Below are 26,279 nucleotides of genomic sequence, written 5' to 3' on the forward strand. Positions count from 1 at the left end.
GGTATAGTAAATGCTTGAATAATTGAGTCCTTTGCAGCTGGATTGGATTGTTTATGTTACTAGCAATAGAACTATAAAATAATGTTATTGTTGTCTTTAACCTTGATTTAGATGTTACCGTGTACTCAAGTTCAGTTGCTATGCAAGACATCCATGTTGTTTGATTCTTAAAACAATAGGAAAAGGATACAGTACATTTTGATTGTCTTCAGCATTCTAAAATAATGATTCTGTGCAGTTTTAAGAAGCGTTCTAGGCTGCATTTTTAGCAGTGGGGACTAAACTGTTACTTGCACTGCAGATCATCTCCTACAAGACTCTCAAAAAGGAGTATAAAATGTTTGAAGCGAAGCGTCGCCTCCTGAACAGATTTGATCTCTTTTTATCTGACGACCGAATTAGGAGACTCTTGCCCTCACACCTAGGAAGACACTTCTATGAAAAGAAAAAGTAGGTCTTTAAATTGTGTACCTCCATTTTTCCTTATCTTTTTTTGGATCAGATTCTTAGTAAAGCAGGGAGTTGGCTTTGTTTGGGGTTTTCTAATTATTTCCTTTTTTTTAACCCTTTCCCATTCTTTTTTAGGGCACCTTTATCTGTAAACCTGAAAGCCAAAAATCTTGCTAATGAACTACAAAAGCATATCCAAGGGACTACACTCCCAATTAACAACAAAGGGTGCTGTTAGTAAGTACAAATACATGACAAGTGCTTTCTATCATCCTTCACTTGAAGGATGGTTGTACCTTAAGCGTAGGAATTTTAAGTGAGTTCTTTTTATTCTATTAATATGTGAATAAAAGATGTTAAGGGTCACCATTCCAAATATGGGCCATTTTGAACCTTAACCTATATAACAAAACCAGTAGTTCTAGTTAAGACATTTTACTGTAAAGTTTTACTTTTTGTCTCTTTTTTCCTTATAGCAGAGGAATTTCTAGGCACCTCTCACTGTAAAACAGCATGTACAATCTTAGAGAACTCTATTTCTGTTAAATTAGATTAAAACTATTTCCAAAATATGCTAGTACTATTTTTTTTCATGTATTGTATATCTAAAAGGATCTAAATTTTGAATATGCTTCATAATATAAGGCAGAAGTTCCATATCCAAATATGGAAAGGTAAATACAGGTGAATCTCTTCTGACTGCTATTACAAAACAGTTCTGTTATAGCCATCCATCCTTTATGAAAGTAAAGAAAATTATAGATGCCTAAATACAAGTAACTTGAAGTATGTTTATTTGCTCACACATAAATATTACTCTTCTCTTGTTTCAGTACAGCACGTATAGGTCACACTGGGATGAAAGTGGATGAGATCGTGGAAAATGTCATTGCAACAGCAAAAGTGATTGCTAAGAAGTTACCAAAGGTACTGCTGATTGACTGTGTTAAAGCCCAGTGGGTTCATAATTCAGCCTTGTTGTTTTTACATAATGTACTGGTTTTATTGTTGCAGAACTGGAAAAATGTGAAGATTCTTCACCTCAAAACACTTAAATCAGTTGCGCTTCCAATATTTACTGCGAATATTTCCAACCTGGATGAGCTTGACACAGAGCCACCTCTCAAAAAGAAGGAAGAAAAGGTAAAACAAAATTTCTTCTAACTTTGCATAAGGTCAGGTTGGTGCAGTTAGTTCTTTGTTTTCCTTTTATGCATTATAGTGTTGGGTTTAAACATTTAGCAGTTGATCCCAGGTATATATGGCTAAAAATGGGTTAGGCCATCACTGCCTCAGTGCTTCAAATACTCAGTAATAAAAATGAAATTATGCAAACTCCCTGATGGGTTGTAAAGCAAACTGGAAGTAAATGTTTCTAGTGCTAAACTAAAGGGAGATGAGATTCATTCTTAGAACTTTGTTAGTATTGTTTATTCGTATTTGCCTTCCAAATATACACTCATTAACATATAGGTGGATTTCATATTATGCATCTATTTTTTGTGGCTGATCAGTGACATCTGAATAATTCAGAAGCTCATATATTTGTATAGATAGGAGGCTTATACCTGTAAAAAATAATAATTGGCTATTCCTTTGTGCTGAATTCTGCTTATGTTAGTTTGTCTGAAGTAAATGTGGAACATCAGTATTCAACTTAAAGGCTGTAATCTTGACACTATTGTAGTTGTGAGTTATTTATAATAATCTGCATGCAATGCATTTTTTCATATTTTACATATGGTTGATCGGTCTGGGTCTATTGAATAAGGGTCTTTAACTGAATGTTGCTACACCGTCTAATTTTTAACCACATTAAAACTATTATACATTTAGAAATGTTATGGGGATTTGTCTGAGATGTACTTCTGATTAACTAGAAGGGAAAAACCAAGAAACCGAAGAAGACAGCTAAAAAACTGAAGTCAAGTCAAGTCACTGTGACAACTGAAAGTAAAGCTGCTGCTGCTACTCAGGAGCCTGCAGTAAAAGAAAAAGCAGAAATAGTCCAAGAACCAGATGATCATGATGATGAAGAAATTCCACAACTGGTCCCTATACAAACAAAGAGTTTAGCTGAGATGGAGGTAATTGCTTCATAATATTGGAAAACTTACATTTCAGTTAAAACTAAAGATTTTGAACGTATTAAATTGCTCATTGCTCCTCAGGTAACAGTGTGTGTTACCACACTTCAAATGGACTAGGGTGCAGTTCAATTGATAGAAAGCATTTGTCATTTATCATGGTTTTCCTTTCCTGAAAAACAGGAAATGTGTTTCTTAGGTGGAAGGGTAATTTTTTTGTCTGTCTTAAATACAGAAAATGGAACCAGGTCCAGAAAAAGGTGGCAACTTGGGCAAGAAAACCAAAACACCCCTCGGAAAGAGAAAGAAACAACCTCTAGTACCGGAGACTCCAGAATCAAAACCTGATGTTGCAGGAGAGCGTGCAGATTTGCAGACACCACCAAAACAGAAAAAAGCCAAGCAGGTCAGCAAGCCAAAGGAAGCAATAAAAGAAAAAGACATGAAAAAGACTCCAAAAAAACCTGAAGTGAAGACTTTTGCAACACCCAAAGCTGGCAAATCGATACAGTCAGTCAAGAAGTCTTCAAAACCATCGAAGCAAACACCCAAGAGAGGGCGGGTGCCACAGTCAGCATGAGAGTTGTCTGTTGTAATGCAGTTTATGTAGTCATTCAGGGGTGTATTTTTAGTAAACAAATATATTCATGAAGTGAAATACCTTCTTAAGAAATCCAATCCCAAGGGCTTTTTTTCTGCCAAGATCTGTAACGATTCATTTGTTTCCTTCTAATTTACAAGCTGGTACAAATAAACTCACTGTCTTACCAGCCCTATCACTTTTTATCTTTTCCTGGCCCAGACCAAAAGCACTCAAATTCTGCAAGTGTCAAAAGGCAGGGAGGGGGCTATTCCAGGGAAAAAAAGCTCAGGAATATTCTGTGACATTTCCTGAAGCATAGCTTAGTACAGACAGGGTCTGAAGCACAAAGCATGCATGCCAGAAGCAGCAATCTACATGTGCTTTTAAAGGTGAAATAGCTACTACCCTTTTTTTTCAATATAATGAAGACAGGTTGACATCTATTGATCTTACTACACATATTGTAAGTTAGCAGCCTGATACCAAGCCAAACAATTTAAGTTTTAGCTGTTTTTACCTCGGGTATTTGCATATTAAAAAAAAAAAAGGCACTAGACACATTTATACTTTATGACATCAAGCAAAATCTTACCTTCACTTGTGGGCTTTTTTTCTGGTACCAGAACAGTTGAGGGTGTTCCTGCATGATGGTCACAGTACTGTTGTTTCTTCCATCTGAAAAAAGCCAAAGGCTGTATGAATTCCAGGTGTGCCAGACAAGTGAACTAGTCCTGTAATGGCATGAAAAATACATCAGGACTGAAAGGTGATATATTTGAAATTGCACAGAACAACCAAATTGTTCTCTGTATGATGATCACTTTATGTCCTTCTCAGAGTGAGAATACAAGGCAGATTTCTGTTGAAATGTCTTGGTTGTAAAAACCTCAAATCCAAATAAGAAAAAGTTGGTAAGAGACAAGATCAATCAACAGGAGGTAACCAGCCTAATTTGCCATTAAAAAACCCCATCCTCTCTCCTTCTTAGGGCTTCCCATATCAATATGTTTGCTAGGAAGTAAATGGGTGCTAAACAAAAAGTGGTAAAAGAAACTAGAGAATATGGAAAAATTCTGCTTGATTAGTGGTGTCTTTTTGTAACTGGTGTCTTTTGTAACTTTTCAACTGTGAACCAACTGCTATGAAAGGAATTGAGTCTGTAGTCACAGTAAATGTCATTGGAGGAATACCCTTCCTCAGCAGCATTGTTCTTGGCACATTTTACTTCCACAAAAACATGGAAGCTCCATGCACTCTTAGCCTGTCCGACCTCCCGTCAGCTTGATATTCTAGTTACTGGAACTGTGTGTCTTACTCATCGTTAAATAAACTGTTATATATATAAGGGCCTTGTGAGAGCAACTACAAGAGATCCTGCAGCCAAATAAAGTTCTGGTGCTTGAGGACTTGGGAGCCTTAAAAGGTGTGTACCAGGTCATTAACTAACACAAGGGTGAACCCAAATACATGTCTTGCCTTTTACATAACTGCTCACTTGCTGAATTTTACATCTTGCATGCACAGCTTGCTTCCTGTTTGTCGCCCTGAAGTTGTATCCCAGCTGCTCTTTATAAGCCTCAAGCGCGGAGTTAAAGGAGTCTGTGCATTTGCAGATCCAGATTTGCAAACTCTTGCAAATCTCTGCTGTTTGCTACCAGCTGCCTTCTCTTGCGAGTGTGGAGGCCTACAAAGTGTGTCCATCTGGGGAGCAGCTTTTTTGAAGTGCCTCCTTTCCCGGGTGTCCGAGCGAGGGGACGCTGCCCCGGCTGGAACAGCTGAACGGGTCCAGCCCCGCCCGTCTCACCTGCACACGGAAGCGGCAGCGACCGCCACTTCCAAGGGACGCCCCGGCCCCCGAATGCCGTCGGTCGCTACAGATCAACCTTAAACACCTTCAGCACCCACCGGGGGGGCGGCGGGGCCGCCTGAGGGCAGCGCGTTCCCGCCTCATCGGGGCGGGAGCTGGAGGTGCCCTCAGGTGTGGGGGGCGTGGCCTGGGCGCCCCCTCAGGTGCAGGCGGGGGCGGGGCCTGGCGGTGCCCTCAGGTGCGGGGGAAGGTGTCCCGGCCGTGCCCTCAGGTGCGGGGGGCTCGGCCTGGACGTGCCCTCAGGTGGGCGCCGCCTTCCCGCCACTCCCGCCCGCCTCCCCTCACGTGCGGGCGGCCCGAGGCGGCGGCGCCGCTCCGATGGCGGCCCCGGGCGGGCTCGGCCGTTGCGTGGCCGCCTTCTGGCTGGCGCTGGCGTTCGACGCGCTGGGGCTGGCGGTGCTGCTGGCGGGCGTGTTCGCCGACGTGTTCTTCTCCGACCTGCTCATTTACGCGGGCGGCATCGGCATCTTCCTCAGCCTCATCTGGTGGGTGTTCTGGTACGCGGGCAACCTGGAGGTGCCGCCCGAGGAGCTGCGGGACGACGTGGGGCTGGCGGCGCCCAAGGGCCGCGGGGACACGCTGCTGCGGCGGCTGGTGCACGGGCTCAGCCTCCGCCTCACGGCCGCGCTCGGGCCCGGCCGCCCCGCAGACATGGAGCTGCAGCGCCCCGCGGGGCCCCGCGGCCGCCCCGCCGAGCCCGGCAGGTGAGACCAGCGAAGGGCGATGTGGGGGCGAGCCGTAAAGTTTGTCTAGAACTGCAGAAAGCTCTCTTCTCGCCTGAGGTCTAATTTAATACTTGCTGTGTTAAACCACCTGCTGGCAGCTGGTGCTTCTTAAAATGAAAGTAGTGGGGAATCTTTCTGAGCTCAGGCGGTAATAGAAACTGAGAGAGAAGGATGGCCCGAATGTGATCAGGGAGGGAAGACACTTCCTGTAGCCGTCTAAGAACGGGAAAGAGGAGCTGGAGTAAAGCCCAGTGAGCGTGATGGAGCTTTATGTCCGATGCAGTACAGAATCCCCGTGATCCTGAACTGGTGCTGAACTGGTCCCGACAGTCACTAAATGCTGCCAGAAGTGGTGCGTAATGAAACAGCCATCAGCCACTACCCACATGAGCTCTTGTGAGGGGGAAGCTCCCTCTTTAGCACCATGAGGGAGCTTTCTAAGAGAACAAGAAGAAAGGTGAAATGCTGACTTATGTTTAACTTGGGGGCAGAGTTCTAGCTAATAGATTGACTCGTAAATGCAGTCATTAGTTAAACTACTTGTCTTGAACCTCAGTCATCTGGAAAAGATGCAGTAATATCCGATGTGCAAAGAAAGTGCCTAGGTCCCATTTCAAAGCCCAGCTGAAGATCATCAAGCCTTTCAAAATCTCCCTAGTTTGTTCATTTACATGACATGTTCATTTAGGAAGAGAAGCATGCCTTGAAAAAGCATGTGAGAAAAAAAGTCTAACTTTCACTTCACTATGTAAAATCCTTCATTGAAGGAACTGTAAAAACAGTTTTGCACTGTGTTCAAGGATTCTGAACAACTTGGCTGTTCTGATTGACTATGTACAAGATTAGCTTGTTCTGCAGCTCCTTGAAACTAAATTCTGAAGCTACTGTTGGTACAGAAGAGTTCATGTGGAAATGGTCTTCTTTCATGAAAACCACAACATTTTTCTTGAGAGGAAGTTTTAACAGTAAGGAGATTGAGCATGGATAAGTATTGCTTAATAGAAAACTTGTAGGAGGCAGAAAAGAACAGCAGCAATACAACTTTCAAAGATTTGTTGCTGCTCACTAGTTTATTATTAACTACATCTGCAATTAGAAAACAGGCTGTTGAAAACCAGTCATTCTCTTTTCAGACTTTCTTTTTTCTGAAATGGGTCTAGGATTGACAGATAGAGATCCATATTTGCCAGCAAGAAATTACATTTATAAATGACCTTTTTCATGTAAAGATCATGGGAATTGCAGGTCTTGAGATCAGTAGATAATCTGCTACCTCTGTAGATGGCCCTACTCTCAATATGCATACATAGATGTGCATTTTGTTTTAATGAACTTCTAGTCCATCATTTTTAAATATTTCAAGTCTTATTCCTGATTCTAATGAGGTTTGTTATTTCCTATATAGTGCTTTAGTACAAGTTATCCCAAGTAAACAGCAGCTTCTAATGTTACAGGAAATGAACTTCTGTACAATTGCATTAGTAATGGTAATTCAGAAGGAACCAAAACAGAGGGAGTGTATAAGAGTTATGTTACACATTGTAACATAAAACTCTATGATTTTACTTTCAAGGTAGAATAAAGGGTAACAAATGGTGGCATCTCCAAAGAGAACTGAGAGTTCCTTTTTGAAGTTAGTTTATCTGAAGTACTTTATATCTTCTCACAAACAACTGTCTGAATCAGATCATTCCTTACTGATAAATATCTCCCCATCTGGAGATATTTATGAACTTAACCAAACGGGTTAAACGTGTTTGGGCAGATATTGTCAGGAGAGAGGAAGGAAGAAACACCACCACCACACACACGTGCAAAAAAAAATCCCAAACAAACAAAAAAACTCCTCACCGTACTGGCCATTAGAAAAGCTTCCATTAATTGCTCTTGGAAGTTATTAATGGAATATTGCCTGCTGTTCCAATGTACCATCTTGAAAATTATATAGTAAAAATGAATGAGAAGGGTGTGAGAATTCTCAAGATATTAAAGGAATAACAAGTAGATTAGGATCCTTGAGCCTGAAAAGAGGTTCAGACACTATTGGAGATGAGCTGTTCACTTGCTGGATCTTTCATTTGGGTCCCAATTGGCTGTTAAACATGAGGAAAAGTACTTCTAAGATTGATGTCACATAACACTTTAGAGTTTTATATGACCATCTGTGTTAAGACTGTTTTTGAGTAAACTTTTCTTACTGTATTATCTTCAGGATCTGTTGAAGACATGCCTTTTGAAGTTACTGCCTCAAAAAGCGGAGGAAGGGCTGCAAATTGTGGAAAGAGAATTCCCTACTCAAAGCAAGAGGATTCTCTCACTGTGGAATAATCTCTGCGAGCACTGTGGACTCTGCATAAAATGGACACATGGAGTCATATCTCTGCCAAATACACCTATTTCAGTGTTGGACTGGATATGCTTTGAAATGGTGGGAAAAAAAACCAACACAAAATCTCTTTATGAAGTAAGAACTAAAAGAGAACTGAACCCAATTCCCAGAAAAATCTCTGCAGCTTGTCATATAGTTGTGTTTTTTAACTATTATTATTTTTAAAACCCTGGAAGGTTTGGATAAAAAGCTCTTGCACAATGAAAAGCTCTTGCACTGTTTTACCAAAGTCTGGAAGTTAAACTTACTGTGAATTTTTATAATGCCAGTGCAATACTTTTGTTTGTAAGGGTGCTTTTAAAATACCTATATTAAACTATTGATGCAAAGCTGCAAATGCAGTAGAAGTTGTTTATAGTGTAAATACACAATTTACAGTGTCTCTTGTTAAGTTTCATTGTTATTTTGAAACAACCTGGAATTTGAGATTTTAGAATTAGACAAGTAAAATCAGGGATATTGGCGCACCGGTACAGGCTTTGTAGTTGTAGGTGATGTCATTTGATGACTTTTGCAAAAGGTGTTTTTAGTCCAGTGATGTTGGGAGTTATTCTCCTAATGCTGAAGCATTTGAAGGAAGGGACAAGACTAAAAGAAACTCTCTTGATTAACAAATACTCTGAGGTTTTATAAAATATTAACAAACAGTACCTGGAAAAAAGACTTATGTTAATGATACCTAAAATTCTTGTATGGAAGAATTCCTCATGAGTTCCTCTGCTTTTGAACTAAGAGTCTGAGCCCACCACCAGCAAATTTTAAGACTGGTAGGTCTTAAAATTTCAATGTGCAATTGGTTTTATGCCACACCTTACTGAATACTAGAGGTGGAATTAAGGAAAATATTTACTAAGAACATTTACTAAGGCTGTACTTCCTGGTGAACTCTTGAATGTCTTTCAATGTTTTCTTGTAAATTACAGAAGTAACTTCTTTTCTATGCATATTCTCTTCTTAAAAGTTTTTCAGATGCTCTCAGTCTTTTAACAAGTTAAGAAGAACACTAAATTTGAAGGTCTATTATGTGATTTCTTCTTTATTAACTTCAGTTTCTAGGAGGTGTTTGCAATTGTTTCCTCCTTTTAATGGAACTGCAATGTGACACCATTGTGGTGCCACAATGGTCTGACTTAAAAAAACAAACAAAGAAACCAAAAAAGCTCCTCCCTTAAAACCTGTAGATCAGTTTTTGCTTGCAAGACTTTTCTTTCATTTTGTTGTTCTGAACAGAGATAACTGCTTTTTCTGATTCCCTACAATTTCACTTGTAAAGTGAATTATGAGATACAGTATTTAATAAGTGGAATGATTAGTAGCAGCTATAAATTAAGCCAAACCTTTTGTGTGTAGCCATTCACATACTTAGTCTGGTGGAAACCAAACTTTTTCTGTTTGGGTGTTGCAATCATAATTACCAGAGTGAATTGAGCAGGGCTTGGCATTCATTGTAGGGTCCAATGTAATTAATCCTAAATCGAGTACCTATACTTAATGATTGCTGCATAAGATGGTAGCTAGAATGCTGTTGCAAATTCACTCAAAAATTGTGTAGAGTCCAAACTTTTAGTAGTATGAACAGTATGTATGTTTTAAAAATGAAATACAGGAGCTGATCCGTCAGTTAAGGAGGCTGTTAAGCGTAAAGAAGGACCAGAATGTTACCGGGACTGTGTGTCTAAACAATGAGACAGAAAGTACTTGCTGGGGAGCAACAGTACCTATTGTAAGTATTGTAACTGTTTTGTTTTTGAAAATGTAAACCAGTCACTGTTTCATGAGATCAATTTGCCTTCTAAACAAGGAAGGCTAATACTGAATAGAAACTGGCAATGGAATTATTAGCAGTTAAACATTAACAATTATTTAACACTATTTTAGTCTCATGATATCCTTATCAGCTGTAGCTGAAAGCAGCACAAAGTCCATTCAAAGAACTTTTACATTTTTGACTGGAAAGAAGTTCTTGTACATGTATAGAACTGCTTGCTGTTGTGTAAACACAGAGTTGTAGAGCTAAAGCTAGAATTCATTTAGACTTTAAGGACAGTCCTCTGCATTCTGTTTAAAAACAAGGCCAAAATGACAAAGAACTAAACTCCATTTCCTGGAGTGTGAACACAAGAGTCTTTTGTATCTGGTTAACCCTTAAAACCAGCTCAAAATGGCATCCTATACTCCACTAAAGGAATAACACCAACCTCCTAACGTCTAACTATGTGGATGGATTAAATGCTTATTAAACTCTTTAAACGTGGACTGCACCTAAAGAAAGTTTTCATGTGGTAATACTGTCTACTTAAATGGGAACACCTTCATCAAGGAGAGATTATATTATTATGAACACCTACAAAAATCTGTTTGTGACTTTTGGGAGTGAGAGTTGCTGGAAGGGAGGTAATTATTACAGGAGCAGTTTGTGTAGAGAATAAGCCGAAGTGTTTAGCTGATTGAGAGGGCTAAGGTCAAATAATGTCACATGTTGCTGGAACTAGTTTGTGTGAATTGGTGAAGTAAATGTTATGTATTCAACCAAGGCAAATTTTGAGGAGATTGGGTGTTACTGAAGAACTTAACAGGAGATGCATGTCCCTGGTCATTCTTATCCAGGTGACTCTAACAGTAGTACTTGTGTGCGTGTGTATACAATGCTTTGAGAGGAAAACAGACCTAGCCTACAAGGAGAGGATGAAAGCATCAGAAATCTTGCTTAAAGTTCCTGTGCATCTGTTCTAGCAAATGCTTAAATGCTTCCCAAGGTCAAATTCCGTTTTGTTTAGACCAGATTCTTGGCCTTCTTCAGTCTCAGCTAAAGTTGTTCGAATCATTTAGTTTATCCCTCCGAATTGCAGTGCTAGGTTTGAGTTGGAACCCCTGCATGTCCTGGCATGTCCTTGGTGTCACCTCTGCTGTCATCGCTCGGGGAAAGCTGCCCGCGGGACCGGGGATTGCTTGCTTGTGCCAAAACTCGGCTTCGGATCGCTCCACCGTGGCGTTGTGGATAAACCTGGAACTCCGCTTCCCTGCGCCCTGTTACCCTCCAGTGCTGGGGTCTGCTCCCACAGTGCCGTCCGTGGAGCTTCCCGCTGCTCCTGCCCGGCTCCATCCCCGCGCACCGGGGCGAGAAGAGCCCGCTCCGGACCCGTTCAGCTGTTCCAGCCGGGGCAGCGTCCCCTCGCTCGGACACCCGGGAAAGGAGGCACTTCAAAAAGGTGTTCCCCAGATGGACACCCGCTTTGTAGACCTCCACACTCACAAGAGGAGGCAGCTGGTAGCAAACAGAAGAGATTTGCGAGAGTATAACGTGCATCTGCAAATGCACATAGACTCCTTTAACTCCGTGCTTGAGGCTTATAAAGAGCAGCTGGGATACAACTTCAGGGCGACAAAGAGGAAGCAAGTTGTGGATGCAAGATGTGAAATTCAGCAAGTGAGCAGTTATGTAAAAGGCAAGACATGTACTTGGGTTCACCCTTGTGTTAGTTAATGACCCGGCTCGCTCGGTCCTCCCGCACCACAGCGGACGGGGGCAGAGCCGCGGCCGCCCCATCCCGGCGCTCCCTCCCGCCGCTCGGTGGCGCCGCTCCGTGTCCCGGCGCTCTGTGGAGCCGCTCTGTGTCCCGGCTCTCTGTGGTGCGAGGGGTGGAGCGCTCGGCGTTTCCGCCGCCCCGCGCTGCCTTTTCCGCCCGGCAGCGGCATGTGGCGGGGCGGGCAGCGGCGCGGGCGGCGCGGGGCGCGGCGCCCCGGGCCCCGGTAGCGGCGGGCGCGGTGCCACCGCAAGGCAAGGGGGACACCGGGGGGGAGACCCTCGGGAGCGGGGCGAGGGGCTCCTCCTGCTGAGGAGGGGCCGGGGGGTGCGGGCGGTGCTCACGCCGTTCCCCGTCCCGCAGGCGCGGGGCCGTGGCCATGCTGGGAGGGGACGAGTTCATCAGCTCCCCGCCCAGGAAGACGGTGCGGTTCGGGGGGACCCTCACCGAGATCCTGCTCAAGTACGAGAAGGTGAGTGAGTGCGGCTCCGCGGGTGCCTCCCTTGCGTCCGGGCTGTCCGCGCTGGGTCCTGGGGGTCATTCAGGGCGAAGACTCGTTTCGCCTTACACCACACCGTGTGTGAAGGCTTAGGGAAAAAACCTGAACGCGGTGGAAAGGTTTCCCCCGTGAGTCAGCCTGGGTGGGTGTGAAGCCGGGCTTATGCCAAAGGGTGCACGGGGATCCCAGCTGTGTCTGCAGGGAGAGCAGCTGAACGTGAGCCAACCCTCGGTTGTCTTTCAGCACCCTGTTACTGCTGCCTCAGCCTTCCTTGAGCTGTCTCTCCCTTGCTTGTGTTCTTAATGGACATAATGTTCTTAATTGTGTTCTTAATGTTCAGCAATAATAGGTTCAGTATGTTGATGAAATGGGTATATTTTGCTGGAAAAAATTGAATATTTTTGTTTCCCTTTCTAGGGTGATACCACAGATTTTGAGTTGTTGAAGCATCAGCTGTCAGATCCAGACATAAAGGTAAGAGTTTTCATAGTCAGGAGTCTGATGATTTAAAGTTTGTCTGAGTGTAATCATCAGACAAGTCATTCTGGTGCTTACACAAAGCCTTTGCTTTAAACATTAGGTGCATTTGCTAGCTTTTTGCTCTGTGGAAACTTTCAGAATTAAAACTCTAAATGTGAAAGAAAGCAATTGTCTATTTATACACATACGCAGGATCTCTGTAAATGGCATCCCATACTTAATGACTCTTTGCTCTAGAGTGAGAAATCTTTGAGTCTGTCCTTGATCCAGATACCATCTTTTTGTCACTGAGCCTTGATTTTAGAGCTACTTCTGTAGATCAAAACATGGTTTCTCACTTTAAGTTGCACCAAATTTTACCTTCTGTTCTCACTAAGAACTTGTTGAATTAGGCAGTAACATACATATGCATTTAGTAGTTATACCCAGAAATATTGTTTCATAGCCTTTCTGTACAGCCGTGAGTACCCACCACATTTGCTGTCCTTTTTTTGTTTCCCTTTGAATTAAACCACAAAACAGTGAACAGGGTGCTGCAGGAAGCACCATGCTATAGAGAGTTCCTTTTCTCTCTGAGAAGACATTCTGTAAAATGTTTTTAGCAGACCTTTTGGAGCATACAGGCAAAGTCAGTGGATTTGCTACTATTTCAGTATCATTTCAAGACTTGAATGTCCCTTCTGCTTAAACTAGAGGAAAAAAAAGGAAAAGAAGATTGAATGCCATTTTTTGAAAGTATGTTCTGTGTGAGTGAGGTTTCATGCCTTGCTCAGTCTGCAGCTGAAGCCTTCCAGGCAGGCTGTTGGTTTAGGAGTCAGTTTGCACATATTCCTGCATTCAGTAATTTCCATTGTTGAGGACACAAAGAATTTCCTCACATATCAATGTGAAACAATTTCTATTTACAATCTTAATATTTGACTTTTAAGGATTTTGTTATTTTCTACTAATAGGTAATACTGTTTATTGGAATAGTTATCTTATTTTTTCTGCTTATTTGAAGGATGCCCAGATCATTAATTGGCTCCATGAATTTCGAACTTCTGTTGCGTATTTGACCAAAGAGCTTGAGCAACTGGTCAGCATTTTGCTGGTAAATATTGGTTTGCTACATGGAAAGATTAAGAGTTTAGTACTCAAAACATCTTTCTCTGACATCTTGATCTTTGCTTACTTTCAGAAGCTGCCATGGTTGAGAAGGAGCCGAGAGGTAGTGGAAGAATATCTGGGTTTTCTTGGCAATCTGGTGTCAGCACAGACTGTCCATCTCAGGCCTTGCCTCCGGATGATTGTGTCACACTTTGTCCCCCGTAAGTTACTTTTCTCCTCTTTGTTTGCTTATCAGAATGTCTTCCCCAGATAAATTCTGTGTAAGTACGACATGACAATTAATTACTGAGTCATTGGGCTTTTTTTTCTCTGTTGAATTGTGATATAGATAGTTTTTTAGTAGGAATAACGTTACACAGTTCATCCATTTCCAAGACTTCTTCAGAACAGGATCTGTTTTGGCCACTAGAATGTGCCTTCTAAAATCTAGGTACAGAAAACTAACATCTGCTGTGAGGATCATGTCAGGTGTCCCCGAGAGCCTTCTGGTTCTGTGAATAAAGCAGTCTTTTAGAAAGTCCTGTGGCTAATTTTTATGCTTTAGTCCTGATGGAGACTCTAGTGCATTGTGTTTGGCACTGAACCCGTTGCCTGTAAGATCTGTACAGTTTTGATCTAATAATCTCCCTTTTTGCTAGCTCGGATAACCATCAGAGAAGACGACGTGGACATTTCAGATTCTGATGACGATGATGAAAGTGAGTATAAAGGAAGCATGGCTTATATATGCTGCTGTAATACCTTTACTGAACAAGTATACAGTATGCATTGCTCCTTTTTTATAAAATTAATTCAGCAGATTATAAGTAAAACATCAAGAAACAGTACATCCTTAAATAACCCTGTACTCAAATCAGTGGTGTGCTGACCCACTCCTTGTTACTTTCAAAACATTCCTGTTGGTGCAGTATCTGTAGGAATAGAATATGTAGGAAAATATTCCCTATCCTAGATTGTTTCAAAGCCAAAGAATAGTTAGGAGTTGTTTGGTTTCCATTTTATTTACCTCAGTGTACATCCCCCCCCAAGGAATATTTTGGCAAATGTGGTTTCCTCAGGAATCTTTCAATTGTTTAGTTGATATGAACTGTTTTTACTGGTTCCTAATTTAGTTTTCTGTAAACAAGTGCATAAGAATATTTTTTCTTTCTCTAGACGTTTCTGAAAACTTCGATACATGCCATAGAGCTTTGCAAACTGTTGCAAGATACGTTCCTTCGTAAGTATATAATCCCATGGCTTTGTATCCCTTCCCCTGCAGATTTAAAGCTTCTGAACTGATGATGTTTTTCCTCTCTTGATGGGAAGTATAGTACTTAGTTTCATTGCACGTTTTTTCGTAATATTCACTAACTGGTGAAATGCTCTCATGGTAATAACCTATAACTTCTGCATTTGATTTATTTATTTTTAATTATAGGACACCGCAGTTTCTCATGCCAATACTGGTGGAATACTTTCCTTTCATTAATAAATCAGAAAGAACTCTGGTAAGAGCTGTGAATATTTTTGTCGGCTTGTTCACTTGTTTTTTTAAATGTATAAATGTACTAAAATAGTATTACAACTGATTTGGTGGCATTGAATGCACATTTTTGAGGGTATTTTTATATATATAAATATATATGTAATAACCATATATATGTGGTTGTGTCTGTTTAGTATAAGGTTGTCCAAGCATACTGAAACTCTTTGTGCATAAGCATTATGCAAGTCTTTAATGACATAACTACATATCTTTTCCACAGGATTGCTTTCTTAATCAGTGCACAGGATGGAGCTCTTTGAGGATGAGTCTCAGGGTTGTGTAGTCAGGAGGTGGGTAGGACACCTGTCTCGTTTGTTATCAGAACTGGAGGGTGTTTGTCAGGGGAACAGGGGATTTGATAAGCAGACAGGAAGCAGTGGGTGTTATAGGTGAAATCCAAACTGCAGTAGTGTAGAGCCCTAAGTTGTTTTAGTACAGCTTTGGTACAGTGCTCACGTGTGGTGAAAAACAAGCTGGAAACTTTTGACAGGGTATGGCTCTTGTGTCATCTTTACATTTACTTGTTCCAGCTTGATAAGTTGGCACTTTATATTACAGGAAGGCAGAGCCCTGCTCCTCCAGCCAAGTTCAGTTGAAGCTGTGTTTTGAACACATCAAGTGCTGAAAAATCCCTAAAGTTCTTTGTGTATCTTGCTAGGTTTTTTATTTTTGTTGTTGTTGTTTTAATCCAAATAACTTGAAGCATCAGTTCCTTGTCTGTAAAATGGGGGCATAATAGCTCTTATATGGTGTTAGGAAAAGATTTATTTACTTAGCAGCTCAATGAGGAACAAGTCATGAAAAAATGCATAACTATTTTCAGGGCAAGGCTTGAATGAAGAGTAATAAAATATGGTCCATGCATTGTTAAGTATTTCCAATGTACACATTCTCACTAAACTATCTCATTTTATGTACTGAGCAAGCCAGGTGGCCTGTGGAAAAATCATATGTACTCATGTAATTAAAGGTTGTGTTATAATGCATATTCACAAAGAGACTGTGATGTACTCAAATGTAGTGCTTTACCTGATTTTATGTACCAGCTTGACAGTTCTGCTATGTGAAAGTTGCAGCACTGTCTTTTGTAGATATTTGTGTACACGTGGGGGGCCCATGCATGCTCACAAAACTTGTCTGTTAACCTGCTTGATTCATAGTCAGAATGACTGAGGAGGCAGACGTGTGGAATTCAGAATTTTTGCTGGTATATTATAATAATCTGAAATAAAGATGTATTCAGTCTCACTTTAAGCAGTTCTAGTATAGCTGGTTCTAGATGTAGTGGGGAATAGGCTTCATTTTCCTACAGAAAGTTCAGACAAACTCCTATGGAAATAACTTTCTTATAGAATATTCACACTCTATCTAGAGGTAGTTTGGAAAATTTGTGTGGCAGTAATAGATTAAGTAGTTAATTGAAAGTTGATGTTTATACATTAAGTTATTCTAGATTGAATACAGTCTGTTTAAAGCTATTTCTGGGTCTTTAGATAATAAATTAAGAAACTTGCTTTCTAAAAGTCCTTGGCAGAAATTAGACTTTGTGTTGACATTATTATAGATACCAATTAATTTTGTGTTACAGGAATGTTATGTCCATAACCTTCTACGAGTTACGGTGTACCTTCCAACTCTGAGGCTTCAAATTCTGGAGCTTATTGTTGAAAAGCTGCTAAAGTTGGATGTGAGTTTATTCTGTGTTACCTTTTGTGGATGCTTGGTGTTAAAATACAGAGTAGGAAATTAAATACACTTCAGTTTTGAGCTCAACAAAAAATCTGCTGCAGTAGTGCTTGTGATAATGTGTGTAAAACCAGCCAAATTTAGGCTCCATTGCCAGCCTTAAGATGTTGCCATTGGAACTGTATGGTGTGTACTATGAGTCCCTGCTGGAATGTCCCTGCCAGAGTCAAAACAGCTGCTTTGTGGTGATCAGTGCTGATATGCAGAGAATGTGCTTCTCTTTGTGTGGTTGAGTGATCATATCATCTCTTTGAAGTAAAAGGATTTACCATCTTAAAAAAGACAGGAGGGGTAGCACTGTAAATGATCAAGGCTTTTTACCTCAGCATATAAACAGTCTGGGGAGAGCTTATATTTGGCAGGTAAAGTTTCAGGGGGCTTTGGAGTGTGCATTTGTGTATGGCATATCATTTCCTTTTAAAATGTTTGTTTAGTCCAGGACAAAATCTAGTCAAGAACTTACTCATGTTGTCATTTCCTTTATGTGAGTAATAAAAAAAAAGTTTTATATTATCATGGTTTAATAAAAATTAATTTCTTGTTTACAACTGTAGGTTAGCACTCCACAGCAAGATATTGAAGATGCTGAAGAAACTGCTAATAACTCTGGTAGTGAGGAGAAATCTACAGAGGAGGGGCTTTTTGACATGGTTGGTTATCTTGTTCTACCAAAATTCTATTTTTCTCTAGTAAAATTTTCACTTCTGAGGTGGCTGTGAACTAAGTGTAGGAATTCATTATTGCTTTGTTGTTACTGCACTGCACACAGCTCTTGAAACCTGAACAGATAACAAATGATTAATGTGTTGTCAGCTATTGACTGTATTCATGTAAATACCCAGTGTACATGCAGTGAATGGATTTCATTATGTAAAAGCACAAGCAGCTCTGCATAAAGCTAGTTAAAGAATTCATGGTACTTGGCTTAGTTCACAAAGATTTGCTCATACTGTGTAATTAGATACTGCTCTTCTAAGAAAAATATGAAACTTTAGCATATCACTGAAAGAGAACTTTTGTTTCACTTTTCCTGTAATTGCATCCTCTGATGTTGTGCATATCAAAGCTGCTTGTGCCATTTTTATCTACCAGGAGGAAGATGAAGAAAGAAAAGGAAACAAAGTTGTCTCTTCCAGTAGTGAGAGAATGGCCCATCCCCTTGCAGAGCGCCTCGACATCCTGATGACCATCCTGTTTTCCTACATTAAAGATGTTTGCCACGTGGATGGTGAGAACACTTGCACTATACCCAAATTTATTGTTTTGCTAACAAGTAAGAAACACAAATGAGGAGTTCCTGCTTTCTGCTGCTGCAAGATAGAGCAGAATTCTGCCAGCAGCAGGCTCTAGTCCACATTCCTGCCTCTGCCCCGTGTTACTGGTACAGTTGTGACTTTAAAGGTTTAATCCTCAGCTGGAGACATTCCAATTCCATAAATATGATACAGCATCCAAGCTGTGACAGGGTATAAGTGTTTTATCATCTGCTCTACTTGAGTGCTAGAATTATGGATCCTTTCAACAGTACAAGGACTGGAAGCAGATCAAAACAAGCAGACACGTCACTCAGTCGGAATTGCTACAGCAAGGCTTTGTGTTAGGAAAAAAAAGTGAAAGAATTGTCTTATACTGGTATGTATTAAGGGCTTGAACTCCTTAGATTTATGTATGTAAAACAGAATATTTAGAAACCATTTTACTGTATCTTCTCCACATAAGTCAGATGATTTATTTCTTGGTGGGTTTTTTTCTACCAGTTTTATACGTGTGTGCACACACAGAGCTATTCTTCATGTACAACACCTTAAAAAGTAATAGAACTGAAGACCTGGAAAGTCGTACTATAAGTATTTTTTAGATGTCAGATAAGCTGAAAAGTCAGTTTGACAGTGTTTCTTTACATACTTCTTACTAGTGTAAAAAGGTACAATTACCACTTTTGCAGCACGAGGATAGAAAAAAACCCTGAAATGTCTCATTTTGTTCTGTTTCTTTGTTGTGTAGGCAAACTCAATATCAGCAACACAAAGGACTTGTATCGGGATCTGGTTTCTGTTTTTGACAAGCTCATTTTACCAACTCATGCTTCATGTCATGTACAGTATTTCATGTTTTACATCTGCAGCTTTAAATTGGTGAGTAAAAGCTGGTTTTGAAGTGCAGTGTCCTCTGTCATTTCTGCATCCTTGTTTTGGCTTTTTTTTTTTACATAAAATAGTTGTTTTCTGCTGTAATTCCAATCTGAAGATAGTAAGTACATGAGGATCATTAGTATCTTTGTTTTCTTTTCCTTCTCTGTTACTTCATTCCTGAAGTTTCTCTTTCTGCTGTTGCTCTTCTCGTGTTGTCCATAACCTGCACACAGATGGAATCTAAGCAAATGTGGTTAAAATGGACCCCTTTTACAAGAGTGAGTTGGGCTTTTTGCATGAAAGTAGCTAAAAGGCCAGTTAAACTACTGTCCTGTCTCTGATGGTGGTAACATTTGGACAAATTCAAGGAGAAAGTGTCTCATGATATTATTCTTTTTGTAAGGATGTGAATTTTTGGCATCACAAACTTGTGTGGCAAAAACTTCCACAATATAATGTTTAAGGTTAAGAATCACTTTTGTTTTCTAAATTCTTTTTCCTGCTGTTTTCCTTGGATGTCCCTGATTGCTTCTGCTACAAGACTTGGTGAACAATCATTTCATGTTTACCTTCTTCTCACACTTGCTTTTAAACACTTCTGGTGTATCTTTTCCCGATTCTTTCCTAGACTTCTTCCCCTTGCTTTTTACAACTGAGTATTATAGAAGGAGACACAGAAGTGAGTGCTTTTTCACCATATATAGGAATTGTTATTTACTACAGTTATAGGTAGATTTTTTTAACGTTTTGGTTATAGAAATTATGGAAATTGAATATTAGGAATCTATTACTTAAATAGTGTTATCAGTATAATATCACAATTTCTCTGTGTATCTTTTTCCAGGGGTTGGCTGAGGCTTTTTTAGACCATCTTTGGAAAAAACTGCAGGATCCAAACAATCCTTCAGTGATCAGGCAGACTGCTGGGAGTTACATTGGCAGCTTCTTGGCAAGAGCTAAATTTATTCCAGTTGTGTAAGTTGTTTTGATACATGAGCAGAACCAAACATTTTGTGCTGATTGCTGAGCAGAATTCACAGAATGCACACACAGTGTTGGTCTGCTATTCCCACTGCTTTGCCAGCAAGCCTGAATCAAGGGGTTTGTGTGTCCTTTCAGCAATACTGTTTCAGTATTGGTTTGAACTTTCTGGAAAGTTTTGCATGTACAGGATGCAGACTAATGATTGCTGTGTTGACTTCAGGCAGAGCCATGGATTCCTGGTGTATCTGATGTTCAGAAGCAGATATTTTTAGTGCCCAATATGTGACATTTTATATAGACTCTGGGACAGAAAACAGGTGTTCTAGGATTTTGATGCAGGTATATTAAAATACTCAAGCAGATTGGTGAAAATGTCTTTTTTTTGTGGGTGGGCACAGTGACTTTAACGTTGAAGTTAGTTGGATTTCGGAATTACCTGATGGACATGGGTGGCATCTCTTTCTGTACTACCTGTAGCCCGGGATTCTGATTGTTTATTGTGTGTTCACATGCAACATGTGTTCATGGATTGATCTCTTCTGGCATCTTGTGCTTTCACTGACTGCTGATTGATTCAGTTTATGCTGAGATAAAGGAGAAAGCTCGTAACACAATCTCATTTTTTTCAATGACATTTTCTCACTGATGTTTTTATAACCACTGAGATCCTTGAATACTTGTTTAACAGCTTTTCTGCACCATTTCAGGGAATGTCTTTACACTTCTTTTTTTCCCTCCTTCCTCCACTGTAGCACAGTAAAAGCATGTCTGGATCTTCTGGTGAACTGGATGCATAAATACATTGATAATCAGGATACAGGAGCTAATGCCTACTGTGATGTAGCTCTCCATGGGCCATTTTATTCTACGTGTCAGGCTGTGTTCTATACACTTATTTTCCGTCATAAACAACTTTTGGATGGAAACTTAAGGAAAGGTGAGTATATTCGGTTTGAAAGGATTCATTTGCAAGTTTTACTGTTGGTGTGTTTTGTAATGGTCAGTTCAGTCAAGTATCTGGTGGCAAGTTTATTTTATTGTGCTTTTAGGAAAATTATATGGCTTGTATATATGTTGGGCTACCAAGCTAAGTGATCTTTTTCCCCCCCTCTATTGAAAACAATGCTGATAACTGCAGAAAACAAGCATGGGCTTCAGTTAATAATCTGTATTGATGACTCTGCCTCTGTCAGTGCTTCTAATGGGTGTGCAAATTTAGTGTGTGTCTTAGGAGGGTCCCTCATCTGTGGCAGGTTGGTGTTATTAGAGTAACTTCTCTGCTGAACAAGCTGTGGGCCAGATCTCCGCTGGGAGAGAGCATCCTAGGATGTGCTCCTGCGGTGTTGTGCAGGGTGCAGGCTTGTCACACTGGAAATTGTTAGAAATTAAGTTCAGCTTGTATGATATTATTAACCTGTATTTGTCAATTGTTCTTATTTTCAAGGCCTGTCATATCTGCAGAGTTTAAATTTCGAGCGCATTGTCATGTGTCAGCTCAACCCCCTGAAGATTTGTATCCCTTCTGTTGTCAACTTGTTTGCTGCTATTACCAGGTACCTACTCACTTCAGTTTCAGCTTCAGATCTTGGTGTGTATCTGAAACCAGCACAGTACTTAGAACATGGATTTTGATAGGCACAGTATTGAATATCATCTAAGACATGACAGTGCCCATGTTCCAGGTGTGATAAGTTTATTTCTGGTTCAGTTTTAATGAAAGCCTGCAGCACTGTCATTGCTTTGTGTTGGAGCCAGTGTGATTCTACTCAGAGTAATATGAGTATAGAGGAAGAGAGAACAGGCTCCTTACCTTGTAACTGTCTTGAGAATACCTAGTATCACCTGGAAAATGGAAGATAGAAGTGATGTTTGTTAAAAAATAACTTTGTATTTTAATACCATCTGAAATCCTTGCTTTAGGTGTGCTAGAAGTGCTTACCTTTTCTTTATTACCTTTTTTAAAGGAAGTACCAGCTGGTGTTCTGCTACACCATTATTGAGAGGAACAACAGGCAGTTCATCCCAGTTGTTCGGAGCGGCACCGGGGGTGACCTTGTGCAGACGTGCACTAACCCACTGGACAGCTTCTTCCCCTTTGATCCCTACATCCTCAAAAGGTATGGCTTAAAAATAAACTACTTGTTTCTGCCTGGCAGGAAATAATGAATAAAAACTGTAGGAAACTGTCGGTGTTTCTGCAGTTCACTTTCCTCACTGATCTTTAGTACTTCTCATGTTACGTATTTTAACCAGAGATTGTCAAAGGTTTGAATTGAAATTTACCCCTCCTGTGACAGACAGCAATGAAGAAGGAACAGGATCCAGTTTCCTGGAAGGCCTAGTTAATATGTTTGGTGATTTTTTAGTTTTTCTTTGTTGTAAGCAGCCTCTAAAATGTCATGTTAGCCTAAATCATGTTTTGTCGGAACAATGGTGGTGATGTGTCCTTTTTTTGTCATTTTGTTTTGGGTTTTTTGCACTGTCAGTATATTGCTTCTTGATTGGTGACTTCAGCTTATTTAAAATACCTTTCTTTTTATGGTAGAGGGCAACATTCTGGCTTTTTATTGTCTCAAAAAAAAAAATCCATCTCCACAGAAGGAAGACTACGAATAATATTCATATAACAACAGAAGAATACTATTAATAAAGTTGTTTCTGTAATATTTAAATTTTTGGAAGAAAATTAGGCTTTTTTTGCAAGCTGTCAAAAATACCCAGTTAGGAGACATGACTCTACCAGAAGTCTCGAGCAAACCTTTGTGATTTATGCCTGTCAGCAAAATGGAGGTATTTTTTCATGGGATTAATTGAGGATTATATAGGGATTAATTGAGTAGTTTGTAAAATCCTACAGAGAGGGCTATCAAAATGTCAAAGCATTTTATATTGTATTAATAAAATGAAATATATATAACTTCTACTGAATATATTAACTTATTCTGTGTTTTGATTCCTCTCTCAGATCAAAGAAGACCATTGATCCTCTTTATCAGTTCTGGGAAGAGCTGAGTGCTGAAGATCTTGAGAATCTAAAGAAACCCATTAAAAAGGTAATCTTTCTACTATTTCCTGATGAAAACACAGTTTAGCTTTTTCCAAATCTCTGTCAGCTTCTTCTATTGCAGGATTTTTTTTTTTAAGTAGGCATGAGTACACTAAACTGTGATTGAAATTTGGAAGCTTTAAGAATTGATCTGAGCACTTTTCCCCTCTTCCTGCAGCACAGGACCCCTGTGAAAGCTTTATGAACACTCTCAGAATAGGGACACAATGATGTCACTGGGAAATCCACTCTAGATGTTATTTAGTTCCCATATTTCACAATGAGAGTACATCTAATTCTCTTACCATTCTAACTGGTCAGGACAGTCGTAGTGTAAATCCAGGTCTCTTAAGATTTGACAGTATCTTTCTGCTCTCACTGATCCTTTTAAATTTATTCAGGGTACTTCTGAAGATGAAGATGATGACTTCTTGAAAGGAGAAACCCCTCAAAATGATGGTGTGGTTGGAATTGCTCCAAATTCCTATGAGTCCAGCACCCGGAGCCCCGTGAGCAGCATTGGCTCCCCTCCAGACTGTTTCGTGCCGTTCCCTCCGTGACACGGGGCGTCAGAAGTGAGAAGGCTGAAAACTTGTGTGCAATGTTTCACTCTTTACAGAGACTTTAGCTCAAATTTCCAAGCTGGCAAATGTTTTAAGTAACTACATTTGAGAAGAATTATTGTTTCTTAATCATCAGATTTCTACAGATATGTTATAGTAGAGTCATACGTTGCTAGAAAAGCTTAGAGAATAAATAGGGTGATACTTTGCAAATTTCACATTGAAATGGTTTTTATGACTTCGAAGGGATTTTTTTTTTTATAGTTTTTCCTGACTCTTAAAAACTTTGTTTACTAATGTTTCTCTACAAGGTTTTATATATCAGAGGTGAAATTCTGGTATTTCTTCCTGCTGATTTGTGTGGGGGCCAGAATTCCCCTGTCAGTGTTCAGACTCTACTCTGACGACTCTTCCTGAGTTGGTTTCAAAGTAAAGGTGTGATCCCTCGATAGGCAGGCCATGAACCAGTCTGACAGTGGTTCTTCTGCACACATCTCTTAGGCTTTTCCTGTCTATAGAACAGTATTTGGTGAAGCCACTTGATAGTGGAGTGTACTCAGACAGTAAGCACTAATGTTCCTTAAATCCGTAGCTGACACGCACCTTTCCCAGCTATGAAAGTTCAGACATGTAAAAGTGATGATTGTTGGAAGTGTTGAAAATGAGGGAGTAGCTGAATGTATTATTTGTAGATAGTTTTCTCTGGAGTGCTTATGAAGCACTATGAGACAGGTATTTATTTGCAGGATTTGAAGTTTATATGTGAATGCTGAAAATAGGAAAAAAAGAAATCTTCCCTTGTGGAAAGAAAGTGGTGTCAGTGGTGTCCTTGTGTTGTCCATGTGTCAGTTGTTGAGTTTCTCTGCTGAAGTTTCTTGTCTTTTCATGGTTGCTGGCTTTTAGATTTAAGTAAAAATATAAACAGTGGGGAAAAAATGCTATTTGTGTAACACTGAGTTGAAAATTTTATTCATTTGGACTAAACTCTAATTGCCCTTCTTTAGAATCTGAACTTGGAGGCTTTCAAGACAACATTTTTATTTGGAGCCAATAAAGAGTGATGCCAACAGTGCAATACTTACACATTCGAGAAAACCCCATTTCTGTATGTAACTGAGGTGCTCTCTGTGTAGCCTGGCTTCTCAAAGCCAGGGTGTTAGTTCTGACAGACTGCAGAAATGCAAAGTGCATCAGTGAATCTGTTCATCATTGTATAAACTGAGTTTTTGTGTTTAATTTTAGTCCTCTTTATTGTCAGTCCTGAGTAATAAACAATAGATTTCCATCTGAAATAATTGCATTTTCTCCTGGCATGCAAGAACCCTTCTCAGATCAACAGCAAGAAAAACATCATTTCAAATATGCCTTTCAGCTGCTTCTTCCAAAATGAGGCTAAAACTTCTGCAGTTTTAATACCAGGTATGTGATTCAGGAGCTTCCATGTCTCATTAAAAACAACAAAAAAAATCCCTGTAACTATAGTATAATGTCAAAAAGTATGCAGACATTGAACTGTCTGTACTGAAATTGCAGTTTTTACTTGTTGAAGTGTTTCTGGACCCTCAGCTGTGCTTTGCTCAGTCTAAGTGCAGGCAGGTGTGCTGGCAGGTGCTGGCATTTTGCTAAAGAGATTTTGTAAATACCAGTGAAAGGAATGCTGATTTGGAGGTGGAATTTTATGTCATCTGAGAGATTCAGTGTACCTTTTGAAGAAAGTGTCTGCTACAGAATCATTGAATGGCCTGGGTTGAAAGGGACCTTAAAGATAATTTAGTTCCAACCCCCTGCAGGGACATTTTTCAGGTTGCTCCAGCCTGGCCTGGAACACTTCCAGTTTACTTTTGTGAAAGTGGATGGAAAGGTCGAGCTGGGGTTTTTCTGTGGGTCGTGGACAGTCCTGGTGCCTGGCTGTCCACTCTTCCCTGCAGGGTGAATTAACTGCTGCTACCACCGTGGTCTTTCTTGCTGTCTTACACAGACAACTGGAGGAAAACTCCCTGGTCTTAAAGGAAAAACTGTCTCTGGGATTGTCTGAAAACCTAATTTTGTGATTGTTGGAGTGGAGGATGGTGGTGTGGGAGTCGGTCTTTTCTCCCAGTCAGCTGAGATAGGACAAGGGGACAGTCTTAAGCTGCATCAGGGGAGTTTTAGGTTGGACATTAGGAAGAATTTCTTCACAGAGAGGGCGATTAGACATTGGAATGGGCTGCGCAGGGAGGAGGTGGAGTCACCGTCCCTGGAGATGTTCAAGGAAAGACTGGACTTGGCACTGAGTGCCACGGCCTGACTGACACGGCGGTGTTCGGTCAGAGGTTGGACTCGGCGATCTCAGAAGTCTTTTCCAACCTAACTGATTCTGTGATTTGTGAATTCGGGGCTTTATCGCTGTTATTACCAAACCGGTTTCATACCATAACCTACGGGTGACCCCGCAGTGACGGGAGAAGGGGCGGATTTCTGCGAGGTTACCGGGTTAAATCTTCAGGCGGGGCCGAGCCCGGGCGCGTTTCCGTGTTCGCCTCAGACCCCGCTGAGCCCCGGGCGGTGCCGGGGCCGAGCTCCGGGC

At 40.6% G+C, this 26,279-nt stretch overlaps 3 protein-coding genes and 1 long non-coding RNA gene across 5 annotated transcripts in view; 3 read left to right on the forward strand and 1 right to left on the reverse strand.

Annotated features, from left to right (window-relative positions):
• RSL1D1 (ribosomal L1 domain containing 1) overlaps positions 1 to 4,465 on the forward strand; it is a 5,389-nt gene extending 924 nt beyond the window's left edge. The window contains exons 4-9 of one of the 2 annotated variants that reach the window (XM_064672864.1): positions 302 to 450; positions 586 to 687; positions 1,284 to 1,377; positions 1,465 to 1,593; positions 2,331 to 2,537; positions 2,773 to 4,465. In XM_064672864.1, coding sequence (XP_064528934.1) covers positions 302 to 450; positions 586 to 687; positions 1,284 to 1,377; positions 1,465 to 1,593; positions 2,331 to 2,537; positions 2,773 to 3,117 — 1,026 coding nt within the window. In that variant the 3' untranslated portion in view covers positions 3,118 to 4,465. The remainder of the gene's footprint in view (positions 1 to 301; positions 451 to 585; positions 688 to 1,283; positions 1,378 to 1,464; positions 1,594 to 2,330; positions 2,538 to 2,772) is intronic. The other variant, XM_064672863.1, reaches the window with a different exon arrangement.
• LOC135423053 (uncharacterized) overlaps positions 1 to 5,057 on the reverse strand; it is a 12,504-nt gene extending 7,447 nt beyond the window's left edge. The window contains exons 1-2 of the long non-coding RNA XR_010434693.1: positions 4,925 to 5,057; positions 3,713 to 3,795 (exon numbers count right to left, since the gene is read on the reverse strand). This is a non-coding gene — a long non-coding RNA (uncharacterized LOC135423053). The remainder of the gene's footprint in view (positions 1 to 3,712; positions 3,796 to 4,924) is intronic.
• A 208-nt stretch (positions 5,058 to 5,265) lies between these two features.
• Positions 5,266 to 9,109, forward strand: LOC135423052 (transmembrane protein 238-like). Its single transcript, XM_064672869.1, has 2 exons — positions 5,266 to 5,691; positions 7,925 to 9,109. Exons 1-2 carry the CDS (start codon positions 5,306 to 5,308, stop codon positions 7,932 to 7,934), a joined length of 396 nt encoding a protein of 131 aa, XP_064528939.1. The 5' UTR covers positions 5,266 to 5,305; the 3' UTR covers positions 7,935 to 9,109.
• Positions 9,110 to 11,789: 2,680 nt separating this feature from the next.
• Positions 11,790 to 25,008, forward strand: RRN3 (RRN3 homolog, RNA polymerase I transcription factor). The gene is made up of 18 exons (XM_064672862.1): positions 11,790 to 11,879; positions 11,989 to 12,097; positions 12,542 to 12,598; positions 13,608 to 13,697; positions 13,785 to 13,914; positions 14,353 to 14,412; positions 14,870 to 14,933; positions 15,135 to 15,204; positions 16,831 to 16,929; positions 17,543 to 17,638; positions 18,081 to 18,216; positions 18,993 to 19,123; positions 19,965 to 20,095; positions 20,857 to 21,041; positions 21,549 to 21,657; positions 22,069 to 22,221; positions 23,070 to 23,157; positions 23,552 to 25,008. Exons 2-18 carry the CDS (start codon positions 12,005 to 12,007, stop codon positions 23,708 to 23,710), a joined length of 1,851 nt encoding a protein of 616 aa, XP_064528932.1. The 5' UTR covers positions 11,790 to 11,879; positions 11,989 to 12,004; the 3' UTR covers positions 23,711 to 25,008.
• The last annotated feature ends 1,271 nt before the right edge of the window (positions 25,009 to 26,279 follow it).

The sequence above is a fragment of the Pseudopipra pipra genome, chromosome 16 (assembly GCF_036250125.1).
Source record: "Pseudopipra pipra isolate bDixPip1 chromosome 16, bDixPip1.hap1, whole genome shotgun sequence".
NCBI classification, from domain to species: Eukaryota; Metazoa; Chordata; class Aves; order Passeriformes; family Pipridae; genus Pseudopipra; species Pseudopipra pipra.

What these genes read in the sequence shown, in the direction of transcription:
- LOC135423052 (XM_064672869.1), top strand. Translation starts at nt 5,306, where the DNA reads ATGGCGGCCCCGGGCGGGCTCGGCCGTTGCGTGGCCGCCTTCTGGCTG.
- RRN3 (XM_064672862.1), top strand. Translation starts at nt 12,005, where the DNA reads ATGCTGGGAGGGGACGAGTTCATCAGCTCCCCGCCCAGGAAGACGGTG. An exon ending in TTCTGATGACGATGATGAAA is followed by an intron (nt 14,413 to 14,869) that starts GTGAGTATAAAG and finishes TTCTTTCTCTAG; the next exon opens with ACGTTTCTGAAAACTTCGAT. An exon ending in GATCCCTACATCCTCAAAAG is followed by an intron (nt 22,222 to 23,069) that starts GTATGGCTTAAA and finishes TTCCTCTCTCAG; the next exon opens with ATCAAAGAAGACCATTGATC.